This window comes from Zonotrichia leucophrys, chromosome 3, assembly GCF_028769735.1.
Source record: "Zonotrichia leucophrys gambelii isolate GWCS_2022_RI chromosome 3, RI_Zleu_2.0, whole genome shotgun sequence".
NCBI classification, from domain to species: Eukaryota; Metazoa; Chordata; class Aves; order Passeriformes; family Passerellidae; genus Zonotrichia; species Zonotrichia leucophrys.
In genome coordinates, this window is record NC_088172.1 from 38,346,679 (window position 1) to 38,361,521 (window position 14,843).

General features: G+C 36.5%; 1 protein-coding gene across 1 annotated transcript in view; it reads left to right on the top strand.

The window, feature by feature from the left end:
- The window catches only part of FIG4 (FIG4 phosphoinositide 5-phosphatase), a 52,713-nt gene that overhangs the window by 4,567 nt on the left and 33,303 nt on the right, over positions 1-14,843 (top strand). The window contains exons 2-7 of the mRNA XM_064707866.1: positions 6,493-6,591; positions 6,803-6,926; positions 9,978-10,134; positions 11,386-11,436; positions 12,531-12,679; positions 14,592-14,720. Of these exons, the coding sequence (XP_064563936.1) occupies positions 6,493-6,591; positions 6,803-6,926; positions 9,978-10,134; positions 11,386-11,436; positions 12,531-12,679; positions 14,592-14,720 (709 nt within the window). The remainder of the gene's footprint in view (positions 1-6,492; positions 6,592-6,802; positions 6,927-9,977; positions 10,135-11,385; positions 11,437-12,530; positions 12,680-14,591; positions 14,721-14,843) is intronic.

A 14,843-nucleotide genomic window follows, 5' to 3' on the forward strand; every position in this document is an offset into this window, starting at 1 on the left:
TATGATTTCACAGAAAAACCTATAGAATTTTTACTGAATTATGAAGTGCACTAATTTATATAGATGGGTAACTGACACATTCAAAAAATGTTGAAAGTAGTGAACAGCCTTCTGGGCAACCATTAGCTATCATAATTTTCTATCTGGAAGTGGCTGTGAAAAGTGTTCTCTCTGGAACAGTTTCATTTCAGCTCCTTTCAGCTGACTCTCCTGTTCCCCTGTATTGGCGTTGCAGGAGTGATGGTGATGTGGCGGAGCAGAGCGTGGAACTGGGATGAGAGGAGGAATTTTGGGCAACTCAAGAAGACACTTTCTATCTTGACACTTAACTGTCTTGCCATACTGCTGGATTTATGGCTGTAAAATAGAGAAACTTGAACTACTGATGTATGTGGGCTCTGAGAGCATTTATGACCAGGGCAGATAGCTGGTGGCATAGCAGTGATGAGAACACCACAAGTTTTGAAGGGTATTTTGAAGGATTTGTTTTCAGGCAGAGCAAAACTAAAGTTCAAAAGTGAATGCATCCCACTTGATGTGAAAGATGTACCTACAAATGTCTGCCTAAGTTCTGGCAACATGGGTTTTATTTCTTTTGTTCTGTGTTATTCTGCGTGTCGTACGATTACTAGAGCAACAGGAGGTACACATACAGATTTGGTTTTGGTATGAATCCACCTTTCTGGATGGGAGGCTTGTGGATAAATGATCACAAATTAGTGTATTTAAAGGTAATGATTTTATGGAAAAAAAAAAAGGTATTTATTTTCATGTAACAAAGGATGAATAAAAATAGGCACATTCTGTTACAGATTTTTATTACTAAAACTGAGCTTGTTATGGCCCTAAAAACTAAATAAATATTATCCTCTGTTTAAAGTAGAAATTTACTTTGAGTATGAATGTACTGAACAAGGGGTGAAGAGAACGTGAGTAACAAGAATAAGGTTATGAAGAAGAGATCAATCAGTGTTGAGGTAAAATAAATATACTAACCAGTGAAATTACTCTGAATATTTTCAAGTTGCTCATGTCAAGGGTAGTGCTGTGACTGGAATATGACAAATGGAATATTTAATCCATTCTGAAGTCCTGCATATAGGAAAGTAATTGCAAATTCAGGCAAATGACATAGAACACAGCCTAGACTTAGGAAGATGCTGTCAGATTAACCTGGTTGTATTGCACATTTTAATCTAAAAATTAGATAACCTTATGCATTTAAATCAAATCCTCTATTGAGATGCAGTGCCACAAGGAAAATCTCTGCTATGGAAGGAAGAAGCTTAGAAGAGAAATTAGTAGATAAATTAGTGTGGAGTGAATGAGGAATCATCTGATCGGGATGATTTTTTTCAAGTAATGTTTTTAGGACTGATGTACTTAAGCATTTTCATTAATGTTATTAGCTCAAAACAAGGACCAGATCTGATTAGTCTTTTAAGGTATTGTAAATAATTAGGATAATCAGAGCACAATAAAGCAAAAAATTATGGTGATGATCCTCAGGAGTTGATAAAAGGAATAATTTGAAGTATAATGGTGTACTGTAAAAGTTCATGCACTTTACAATAGATTACACACCAATGAAAGTTTACTGAGAGTTTATCAATTCAGAAGCAGTAGAGGAGAAGGAGGAGGATCTGGGTTTTATCTGAAGGAGTGAGAGGGTTGAGCTGCTGATCAATTACAGCTGTGAAAAAGAGAGATGTGGTTATTTGTGATATGGTTATTAATAAAAAATACTAATGTATCTCTAGAATAAAATCTTGTATGGTATATTGTGCAGATTTACAGTCCATTTTCATCTAAGAAACAAGAATTCACTCGGGTATAGGTCCATTGATGGTCCAGTGAGGTGACATACACGCTAGCAATGTCTTGAGAGGAGTAAAGGGACAGCAAGACTTCTTTAGTCTATTGAAGTGAGTGCTGGAAAGGCATCCAGTTACTTATTTTCCTGAAAGCATTCCAGCAGAAGAGATGCTAAAGAGCAAATAGGTATTTGGCTAAAGAAAAATGTACAGATAGATTATTAATAGATTTAATTTGGAATTAGAAGGGAGAATCTGGAGGAATCCTTCAATGGAGTAGCAAGAGAAAAGTCGTGTTTGGGACCGAAAAGCTTTGGTTGCCTTGGCACAAAAGGCATTCATGGAGTTCTGTGGCTTGTACAATGCAGAATGGGTACTCATTCCTACATGACCAGGGAGTGGTGCTTGGCAGCATGTGTTCTTAAAATTTCTCCTGTTGAAGGATCTTCTTTTGAAGAGTTCCAACAGATTAAGGGAAGCAGATAGCTTTGCTTTTCCAGGTACCACTCCTTGTGCCTTATCATGTCTTCCTTTCTTTGTGCCATTCTGCCAGTTTCTACGAGAGATGAAAGACAGACACTTCCAGAATTACTCTAGGTCCTGTAGAAAGAAGGAGCAGAGTGGAGTTTTTACATTGAGGTGTGATTATACTATGATTCTGTTTTAACTGGCAGTAAATTACATACCTTCTCCCCAGGTCAAGTTTGTTTTGCCTGTAATGGTAAATGTTAGAGGCCATCTTTCTGTCCTGACCCATCACCTTTTCCATCTTGTCTTCTGTGCCTGTCCTGTTGAGGAAGGAGAGGGAGAGAGCAGCTGTGTAGGGATCTGGAAGATGGCATGGTGAACCTGCTTCTCTCTGGGCTTTGTGTTTTTGGACACATCCATGGTCTCAACAGCTGTCATTTGCAAGCTTTTCGTCTAAAATCATAACTATTTTCTTAATGCTTTATGAAGATTTGAAAGTTGACTGTATTAGTGCACTGCCTATTTTTCAACTTGTAGTGTATTTTTGCACTATTTCCCCCTGTGGATTAAGCTCTTTGTAGCTTTTTAACTGAGGATTGAAAAAGTTTTTTGCTGTGCTAGCATTTCTTAGTCATAATTAGTCTATACAAAGAAGTAAATCATAGTTATAGACTCAGATTTCAAAGAAGTAATCTTATAGAAAAAAGAATAAGTAAGCAGAATGTTTGATTTCAGAACTATTACCCTGCCATTAAAACCAACTAATTTCAGTAAGTCTTTTTATTTTGTTTCGACTCCTTTTAGAAAAAGCTGTTTTGCTTGCTTTGGCTGAACCAAAAGATTGATAAAAGATGGTGTAAAGCCTTTCAATTAGATTGCTTTGGTTAAAACTCAGTCCCAGGTGGAAATGACTAATGCTGTTCTATCTTGTGGTTGCTTAGTGATAATTGTACGATAAATTAAGCTTCAGTCCAGCTCTTGTAGCTGCCTGGTGTGTTGCTATAGTTGGTCAAGTGTGCTTGTTAACAAATTTCAGCAAAGGCCAGGGGCACAGTAAACCTGGAAGCAGCATGGGTCACCTCCGGTGTGGTTGGAGGGATGTGGCCAGAGCAGGGTGAGGGAGCCGGCAGTTTCTGCTGCAGTTCTGTTCTCTGGAAAAAGTACTTTGTTGGTCAAGGTTGCCTGTTTATCTAAATGCACTGGCTGTGCTGTGGAGTGGAATTGTTTGAGACACTTGGGAAATGCTTCAAATTATTCAGTTCAACTTAGTAATAAACAGAATGCAGTAATGAGGATAAATACTCCAGAAAGGTTTCTGTAGCTTTTGCTCTTTTTTTATTGTAACAATTTCTGTCAATCAAAAGAGTTGTAAACATTACAGCACATTTTAGCTTTGATTAATTTTACAATTATATTACAGCCATAGAAATTTATTTGTTGTTACATGCTCAGTGTTGTGTTGATTTGGTATTTTTCTTTATGATTTCCTAGTATTCATGTGATAGGAAATATAATTGCAGCACATGTCACTGATACTGTTTTATTTGAGCTCTGTGTCATCCAGTAAGATAGACTGATTTATTCATTAGATGCATAAATTAGGTAGCAGAAACAGCTCATGCTGAGGTGTCTTTTTTGTGTATTTTTTGCATCATTTGTTTTCATACGATCTTTGTTTTTCTTTCAGATCTTGAAGGTTGAATATGAGTGGGCGTATCAGGCTGTTTTTCAAGTAATTCTGGGGTTGTTAGCCAGTCCTGAAAACTTCCCAAGCAGAGGTCTAATTTTGGGTTCCTAGTTTTGAACACTAACCCATATTCAAAGTTTTTGCAGATGTTTCCTTTATTACTTCCACAAGAATACCCTCTGACATGCAGTGGGTAACATGCCCATTTGCTAAAGATAGATTTCTCATTGCCTGCCTTACTTTAAGTCCATTGATGCTCAGGTTTGATGCTGCTCTCAAGTGACCTTCTTTAATACATTACACAGTCTGGCTCTCCAGCTTAAACCCTTTAAATTAGTCTTTAAATGACTTCAGAGAGCCTGTTAAGTACCATTCATTATGGTGGTTGCTTCCATGATCTGCAGGTACAATTGCTCCTCATCTAATCTAAGATTTTCTAAGCAGCAGCAGCAGCACCTAATGCTGGCCCTGTAGCTGTGCACAGCCCTCTATTGCAGCTGCCAAGGTGATGTGAGTGATGCATTCCTCATAGCACTTCTTTGTTTTATTAGTTGATTAAAATGATAATGGAGAAGGATCCAGCTGAACTTCCTTAGAAATAGCATTTGCAACTCTATATCCATCTCTCACACTCTGTCTCTCTCCCCTCCCCGTGTGTCGTGTGTGTCCCAATTTTAAATGTGCTCTATGGTCCAAACTGCCATTAGGAAAGCATCTTAGAGGTTTGCTCTTCTATTTTTATTCAGTATTACTTGTTGGTAACCATAGGTGTCACTTTGGGAAGAAATTGCACTCATTTAGTGAACTGGACATAGTGGGACATCACTGTGCTGTACTGCAGTATTATGGAATACTTAAAATTGTTTACCTTTAATTAACTAACAGTTTTCTACAAATAAAGAAGCTGCACTCCTGAAATGCATACTAACTTCTCATCTGAGTATTACAAATGAATATATTTCCCTCTGCCCATTCACCTTTGCTCCATAAGAAAAAGGTGGTATAATGGCATGGTCAAAGCAAGTGTGTGTCGTGGTGGTTTGGTGTTTCTTGCTGATGGTGGGTGATAGCAGCAGAAGAGCTGTACCATTTGGTGCCATGCACTGTCCTTGGCATTTCTCTGCTGGGAAGCAAGAGCTTGGCACTAAGGGATCCCCTGCAGAGACTGGGGAGCCTGGGCTGTGCACTGCAGGACATCAGTGCTGGAAAAAGCCCTGTAGGAAACGCCGTCCTGTGCCAAAGCGCTGCCTTGAAGGCTTCAGTGAGGGAGTATTGTGATGGTACATGAATTTGGGGGACCTTCTTACTGTCCTTCGGGAGTAAACAGCAAAATTTACCACTCAGTTACCACAGTAATGGCAGTGCACAAGGTGGAGCCAGAAGCTGGTGGTGTTTCCTTTTATGGCTTTTAAAGTTAAGTAATTTTTTCCCGTTTAGAGCTTACTGAATATCTATATGCTTTTGTGAATTCAAGGAAACTGAAGAGGTCTTTAAGTTCTTTTTTCAACTTAAATATTTTGAGAGTAAAGATGTTTCTTAATGTCTAATTGGTATAAATTATGAAATGGTGAGATTTATATGAATATGATTATTGATTTCTTTTCCCACATCTTAAGTCCATGTGACTCTTAAAGGCTGACTGCATAGATGCACATGAATTTGCCATGCTTTCCTACTAGGTTGAGCATTATTAATGAGTTCCACCTTGCTGTGATAGCACCACACTGATTAAATGAATTAGAAAAAATGAGAGCTTCTTTTAGCAAGTCAGTCCTGCAACCTGTGCTTATTGTTAATTCCTCTAAATGTAGAAATTAATTTATAGTTTAAATTCCTTACAAAATAAATGGACATACTATATGTTTATCTGTGTTTATTCTTTCATATTTTAAATGTGAATTGAAGCTACTTTTTTTTAAACAGTAGAATTATCAACCAGAAAAATCTATTTTTGTGGAATAACATTGTGGAGAAGAATATAATAGCAAATATAAATATAGAAAAAAATTTGCATTACTGAAGTACTTACAATTTGGCAGTATGGATCAGGAAAGACTAGTTGATAGAAATAGCAAAGGAGTACAATATTGCAACAGAAGTTTTAGATCATGAAAATTGAAAAACTCATGTATAAGCTTCTGCTAAATTTTACAGAGCAAGTGAAAACACAGTAATGGCTGGGGGAGGGTGGGGTTGGACAGTACCTGGTGTAAGTTACAGTTTATCTTCTCTAAACAGGGTTTAACCTTTGATTTTAATTTTTTTTTCCTGTTTGTAAAAAGGAGAGAAAGAGGTCTTTTAAGTTGTAGAGGTTGCTTGTATACAAATATACCTCCTAAGATACTGTTGTCTAAAACAGTTTCTTAATAGTCCATATGGAATATTGCATATTTGATGTTAGTAGCAGTGGATTTAGTCTAGGCAGAATGTAAATGGCAGTGCTGATGTCTTAAGTTACACTGGGTTTTGTTGCTTTATCTTGTATGATATTCTGATTTGTCTTCTTGGTTTTCTTTTGTGTAGAGGTATTTTCTGGTTGGAAGTAATCCTGCAGAAACCAAATACCGCGTTTTGAAAATAGATCGCACTGAACCAAAGGATTTGGTTGTGATTGATGATAAGGTAAGTGCCTCTGTATTTTGTTGCTTGGCTTTTGTCCCATTGTTTCAAATAATACTGGTTGCTTGTTGGAAGCCCTGAAATAGGAAACAAAGGACATAGAGCAGGCCTTTGGTTTATTGTATATTTCACTGATTAAGCAAAATTTTTGTTCTCTGACATGAAATAACATTTAGCTACCAAACAGTAACTTCTGTTACTTTTTCTTTTAAAGCATGTTTATACACAGCAAGAGGTGAGGGAGCTTCTGGGTCGTTTAGACCTGGGGAACAGAACCAAGATGGGGCAGAAGGGCTCTTCTGGGTTATCTCGAGCTGTGTCTGCTTTTGGTATAGTAGGTAAGTGTTTTGATTGATCTTATAAAAGCTTTTGTTTTCCTGGGAGGTGAGGCTTTTTGCGTCATGTTGTTGTATATCTTTCTGTCTCCCCTGATTTTATTTATTTATGAAACTAAAGAGGATTTAGAAATCTGTTGTGCTCAAAGATAAGTACGTTTCTGTGTATTTTTTGAAAACAGGTGGTCAGTACAGGACTGAAAGTTGTGCTGTAATTAGTCTTTTCTTTGTCACTAAGGGACAGATCTAGGAAATAGCCAAACTCTAGAAACTTGGTTGAAGGTCTTACCAAACTCAGCTGATCTTAGAATACAAGTCATGTGGAACATGGCTCCTGAATTCCAGAGCTCACAGAATGCTTTTTAAAAAGAAAATGAAAGTCAACATTCTTTATTAGGCTGTATTACTTTATCACACACTATTCAGAAAGATAACATTTCAGTTTGGTTAACTTTTTGCAGTGACATATTTAAAGATTTCTTTTTCATGTTTGAACAAGTATAACTGACTGGTATGTCAGCTGAATTTTAAAATGCTGCTCAGCTGTCCATAATCCTCAAGCATTGCTTCAAGGATTTAATAACTTCTAACTTCATCTGAAAGTCACTACTTTCCTGCCTAATGTCTGATACTGTGGTCAGTACATTGATGGCTGATGTCTCTAAAATAAATGTTAATAAGTGCTGTGACAGCCCTCAAGAATACTTTGTGGTTTATCAGAGTCAATATATACCTGGACATCTAAAGCCAAAGCTGCAGAGAAAGTGGAGAATGCAATCACTTTAAAGGATGCTTCCAAATTTTGCAATCAAAACATAATAAAATACTATTCTAATCCAAAGTGGATTAGATAATAAATAATAAAATACTATTCTAATCCAAAGTGGCAAATTAAGCAAACTTTATTCTTCATTCCTTTTGCTTTTGAAGCATTTTGGAACTCATCAGTGCGTCCAGCTTTTCAGAAATTCCTCAGATGATGTTTATGTTTCTTACTGATTTAAGAGTATTCATAATATGGATAAACCTAAAGGAGCTTGTAACAGCATTGCAGCACTGGGTTTTTTGCACAAGCTGTCAGTGCTTACTGTCTAAATATTTGATAAATATTTGGTTGAAAAGTGGTTGCAGTCAGTTAAAATTTTGCATCCCAATTGTATGCCTGTTTATACGTAGTGCTCATAACAGGAGAGTGTCTGTTCTGTAGCTGCACAAAGGTATTGGCTAACAGATATGGTATATGTATTTCTAGATGACTCTTTAGAAGTAACAGACTTTCTTATCAGAATTATACACTTCCAAATTACATGATTCAGACCATATCCATACAAACATGTAATTTGAAGGAATGCAACTGGTTGTTTATTTCTGCCTCCTGGCTCAGATCAGAAGAGCAGGGCTATTTTTCCTAAAATTGTAAAGACCAGCTTTGTTCTGTCCTCTAGTTATTTCATTAACCAGATGCAGTACATTCAGTGCACTCAGAATGGGGGTGCTGATAGACTGAGTTCTGGTTTACTGTGTAGTGTTTAAAAGTGGAAATTGCTTTTTAAGGGAGGGAACCAGGCCAGGGAGAAAGGCTCAGTTCCTTGTCAGACTTTTCTATAATGTCTAGTGAAATTCAAAGGACAGAGACTGTTCACATAAGTGATTTTAGTACCTGGAGGATACAGGAAGAACTGTGACTACTATTTAACAACTGCAATTCAATAGTCTGCTTCAAATGGAAGGTTTGTTTCTTATTGTCAGCAGGGCCTCCTGTCTTTGTGCAGGTGAGAGCATTTTTCCAAGGGGGGCTAATAAGGAGGAAGAAAAGATTGCAGTTCATTCGATCACGTTGCAGGCTCCAGCAGTGACAGGGAGGAGAATGTGTGCTCTCCTCATCCTTCTTCTTTACTTTGTACTGCAAAGCTAAAAGAACTGAGTGTAAATACAAGTAAAACTATGAATTGTGAGGGTCCATTTGTATCATGTCATCATCATCATCATCTTCATCATCATCATCATCACCTCCCTCCCCAGTTTAATCTATTGGTTTATAGTACCAGTAAATAGTAGTGAGTGAGTTTCAAGCTCTCAGCAATTTATCAGAGCAGCTACATCCAGTAATGTAATTTACTACTTATTAAAGCATATTACTGCTATAGTACACTGTATTTTTACCACATTTGAGTTACTGCTATAGTACACTGTATTATTACCACATTTGAGTTCAGAGGTTTTTATGTATTTCTATTTTTTATTTGAATTTCTACATTTGTGTTATATTTAAAGGCTTGTTACATTTTTTCCCAATCATATATAATAGAAGCATGCAAAGGAGGCGCTCCATGAAGAAGCATGGCTATGCTCTGGAGGGAATGAGGGTGGAGGCTTCAGAAGCCATCTTTTTATAGGCAATAAAACCAGACACTACCTGTTCTACCTTCTTAGCCTTCTGTGTTTCACCAGGGTCAAGTGTTGATGTCTGAGAGAGGAAACATGAAAAAAAGGACTACCCCTGACACTCTGAATGGCTCTGATTTGGGGCAAATGCTGCTCTAGTCAAGGAATTCAGTTCCAGGAATTCAGTTAAGGAGAGAGAGCACAAAGATGTTTTACCCACAACTCCTTTCGCTGTTCTATGTCCCTCCCCAGCAGAGAGTACATGAACCTGAAAAGAAAATTGGAGTCTGGGATTCTTCCTTACCCTAGAACATTAACCTTTAGTGTCTGAAGTAAATAGAGTGTGTCTCACTCTGAACAATGAGAGTCCTGTCAAAAGCAAATACAACTATGTTAAGTAGATAGAAACATAGTCCAAAATTTCAGTGTCCTAACTCTGCTACCAAGTATTAAAAATACCCACAGTGGGAAGGGAAATAAGAAAAAACTATGTATTTTATTGATTAATGGGAGTGAATTTTAAGAGTATATATATATATGCATATAACATTCAGGAACAAATAAAAATTCTTTGAAATCTTGGGACAATCCTGATACTGTTTTGCTAAATATATTTTATCAAATAAACACAAATACGCCACTAAAAGCATTGTAATACTGTTTTAACAGGTTTTGTCCGGTTTTTAGAAGGCTATTACATTGTGTTAATAACAAAAAGAAGAAAAATGGCAGATATTGGAGGTCATGCAATATATAAAATAGAAGATACAAATATGATCTACATTCCAAATGACTCTGTAAGAATCAGTCATCCTGATGAGGCCAGGTAAATAATGCTGGTAATTAGTGTGTACTTTTTGAATATTTTCTAAACAATGTTGAATTGCAACTGGGAATTTTCATGGGTTTTTTGTATTAGTATGTCATTCAAGCCATTTTATCTTGTTGTTTGGAAAATAGACTACAAATTCCATGGCGTCTAGCCTGGAGAGTAAATACAGCTGTCATAATCTAGAGTTTATTATCCACATCTCCATGTCACAGCTAAGTTTAGCAAATCTGCACCCAGAAGTGTCAAATGTAAGCATTGTTCCTGCGAGGGCAATGTAATGCTAATATTGGTTTGTACGATGTGGGGCACTGTTCTTTATTTAGTAGCTTTTGCATGATGTTAATCTCACCTGAAGAGATCTTTTGTGCCCTTCAAGAGGTGCTGAATAGATTATTAAATGATTCTGTGCTGTCAGCATCTTGTGAATGTTGCAGTTGTAAAGGGTGGTGAAAAGATTCACTGGTAAGTTGAACAGCTGCTTTCTTTTCAGGGACTTTTTTATGAAGAGAGAAGTTTAAGCCTTTGTTTTTATCAGGGTAGGGTGACTTTGCTTCTATGAAATAGCAGGCAGCTGGTATCAGTAAACTGTAATCAGTCTGTACAAAGTGTGAATAGTCAAAAAGTGATGATTTATGATAAATTGATGTCAGGTAAAGAACCAAGCCAGTTTTAAATATTAAAAAAGCTTCCACTTTAAGGTGGGATTGATCCCAGGCCTCAGTCTCTCCTCTTAGGGTGCAGCAGACCATGTTCTAACCTACATATTTATGGTGTCTGACATTGTATTATTCATAGACAATGTCATAGTTTCTTCTGGGAATTTTCAAGGCTATGACAGATTTTACTAGATATTTCTTTTCTTGTTCATTTATTTGAGAGTAATGGAAAAATTTTATTTCTTTTGTAGTATTTTTGAGAGTTTTCTTTTTTACGTCCTGAAAAATGTAATGTGCATAAGTGGAAAATAGAACCGCAACTTTACAGCTGTGTAAAGAAACAGAGTATGTGTATGAGTAGATATTAGTTTTGTTTTCTTTAAAAAAAGGGTATTTTATTTATTTAATCCATATTCTGACATTCTAGTTTAACTACCTGTCAAAACAATTACAGTAAGATAGGATGGGAACATAGGGGAAAAAAATCAATATTTACGTGTAATTTCTTTTCTGTGATCCTCTGAATGACATCTTATAGTCTGTCTTGTTAAAATAATAATTTTTCCTCCAACTTGAATTATTTTGCTAGGTATCTGAGAATCTTTCAAAATGTGGACCTTTCTAGCAACTTCTATTTTAGGTAGGTATAAGTTATTATTCCTTTAAAAAAACGTGCACTTACACTTGCTAGAAGATTATAGGTGACACCCAAGACTTTTAGGTTGATGTTCTGGAGAAATAAGACACATGATCATGCTGCTTGTACATTTGCATCTGTGTATTTTGAACCTGCTTTCTCCTTTAATCAATTGGCTAGGAATTTAGTCTCCATTAGCTGAAGAAATATAGAACTATTAATGGCATGGAAAAAAGTAGACACTGAAACTACTGTTTCCACTGACTGTTCAGCCTTGCCAGATTATGCAGAAGTTCTTTCTTTGGAAAAGTATTAGGTTTCAGGGAAGGTTGCTTGTCTTGTTATTTATTCTTTATTGATCCCATTTTCCATAAATAAAGCTTTGCCTTGGCTCAGGAGCAAAGGCAGAGAAATAGATCCTCATTTAAGATACACCCTACGTGGGGTATGTCTTTCATAGGGCTTTTTAGGCATTGCAGTTCTCTTGTTTATTGTTTCATGAATGCCATACCTAAGACAAGTTTCTGTGTCCCAGCTACTATTAAGTGAGATTTTTGGGACAGCACAAAAATGGGAGAAATGTGGTGGTAAACCTGGCAGTAGTGGAAGAAGACTTGAAGACTTAAAAAAAAAAAAAACAACCAAAAAAACCCCAAAAGCATTCCTCTTGCAGTCACCAAAAGGTGTGTCAGTCAAAGGTGCTTCCTCTTGGAAAATGAAGGCTTTCACAGCTGGATCTGTGAAGATAAAACCTACCCAAGTTTTATGTGTGTTTCATGCTTTGGCATGTGAAAGATTTTTTTCAGTGTAAAACGTGAGTTTTTCTTCCATGCAAATATATGTTTATTTTTCAGTTAAAAGACGAATATAAACACTTTTTCAGTTTTTGTAAACTGTAAACAGTTTCTGTGTTTGTAAAGCTTCTTTTGGAAATCATTTGTATCATTTGCCATTATAGAATCAGGATCTGTGTTTCTTGTTCAGAAGTCTTTTCTATAAAATAGTACTGTGTTAAATATAAGTATGGGTGGAAAGTAAGGGCTTTCAGAAAATTCTTCTGCATCTACAATTATTAATAAATGTTAACTGTCTATCAGTTACAGCTACGATCTGTCTCACTCACTTCAGTATAATCTCACTGTCCTGAGAATGCCACTTGAGATATTAAAAACTGAAACAACCCAGACCCGACAAGAGGGTTTTGATATATTTGAAGATGAAGGACTTTCAACACAGGGCGGAAGTGGTAAGAAAACTCATCTAATTAAACTGATGTTGTTGGACATGAGTGCATTTAAACTATGTTCCACTAAGGTTTACTTTTGAGAAACATTCATGTCTTCTGTTGTTGGTCAGTAGTGTCCTAACAATTATGAGTTAATAAAAGATTTTGTGAAGTGCCAAATACATTTCAATGTGAACACTGATTTCTAGAGGTCTGTAGTCATTGTTTTAAGTTACATTGCAATTGGGGAAGATGAGTGAGCATGCTGACATTTTCCAGCAATTGATTACTCAAGTGACTTCTGAGTCTCCCAACAGGAATGAGTTACAAAGAGAGTGGGAAGCAATAACCGATTAAGTACCATTTTTTGGTTTTATATTGGAGAATACTGACAACAGAGGAACTGTTTGAAGTTAGCATCCTCTTACTGTAGTAACCCCTGTCAAGAAATGTAAGAAAAATCACTCATTTTGGTTGGAAAGTTCAGCCTTCAGATTGGATCTAATGTATTCATAAGAATATAAAGATGAACAGCCAGAGAGAAAAACTATTTTCTCTCCCTTTTTCTCTTCATGAACACACACACAGGGTAATTTTCTCCTAAAATTCCTAATATAGGATTTTATTCTGTTGAATGAAACCCTCATGCCCCCAGGAAAAAGATATTAGTAACATGGTCATATATATCAAGATACTAGCAACTGGTTATCAAATACTACAATACCAGAAAGGACCATAAGGAATGAAGAGAGCAATAATTCCTCTTCTGCAAAGACTCTAATCTGGAGGATCCCTCAGGACTCCTTACAAGGGCACTATCTATTCTATGTCATTGTCATTGTAAAAACAATCAGAAATGAAGATGCCCTAACCTTGATCCCATCAGCACTGTGTGCTGCTCACCTATATAATCATAGAATATGTGTAACAAATAGCCACCTGTCATTTAAAAATAAATTCTCACCAAAGTAATGCCACTAGTAGTAAGAAAGAGGAAAAATTGCTGGCTAAGTGCTTGTGACCAGCTTCTGCTGACTGTCTAAACTCCATCATGAAAATATTTTGTTTACAGCAGTTTTCCCAGGGCTTACAGTAAGTTTGGTCTAGGTGGCAATAGTTTGTTCAACAGCTGCATTTTCACCTGCAGTCTGCGAGAAGAACTCCTTTTTCCTCCAGCAGAACATTTGACTGCTGTAGTTTTCTGCTATAGTTGGCATTCAGACTGCTACAATATAATTCGTCCTGACAGCAACTTCATTTGAAAAAAGTGTGAAAAAAATTGAGGCAATAGAATTCTTGTCCTCTTTCTTCTAAGTTTCAGATTAATTCAATTCCCTCTACCACCTTTCAATGTGACAACCACAGTTGTCCTGATATTTGAAAGAGAAGACTCTGATTCCAGATATATCAGAAACAGAATTTTAATTTGTAAGTCTACAATAGCTGTGTTTCTTTGTGTTAGTGCAAATTAGGAAGATTGTGTTGAATTGTGTGAAAAAGGATTGATGTTCATGATCTTCCAGAACCTTGTAGGTGATTAGAGATGACCTAGAATTGAGAAGCTTATAAAGTCCTTCTGTATGGAGGAATTCAACTGGAATTCACAACTTTATTTCCCTTGTTATCAAATCCCTTGATGCTGCTCTGTAGAGATCTCTTTTTAATACTGAAGTATATCAGTAACTTCTGCATGAAGGCACTCAATCACAGCAGTGACTGGCAACTCTAGAAAAACTGCAAATCCTCATAAAAGCTGTATAAAACTTCATGTGCCTGGAATTACCTGTGTTTGGCAAACCTCAAGGATGCAAGTACATGCTACACTGAGTTGCAGTCAAGGGAAAATCAAAACAAAGATCCAATGTCCTGGATTTTAAAGCAGGTGTGTTTGTTTCTTAATTGCTAATGCATTTTCACTGCAACAACCTCCTAGGTGTATTTGGGATTTGCAGTAAGCCTTACGAGAAGTACGTGTGGAACGCCAAGCTTCTGGAAGCAGTCAGAAGTGCTGTTCATCGTGACTGGCTGCTGTATATTATTCATGGATTCTGTGGGCAATCAAGTATCCTTCTACTGTCGTAATCAATTTTGGTTTATCAATTTTGAAAAACCCAGTTTGAACATTGAATTATTTCTTTGTCATATGATTACCGTTAAATTTAATACTTATTGTTTAGCTTTTATT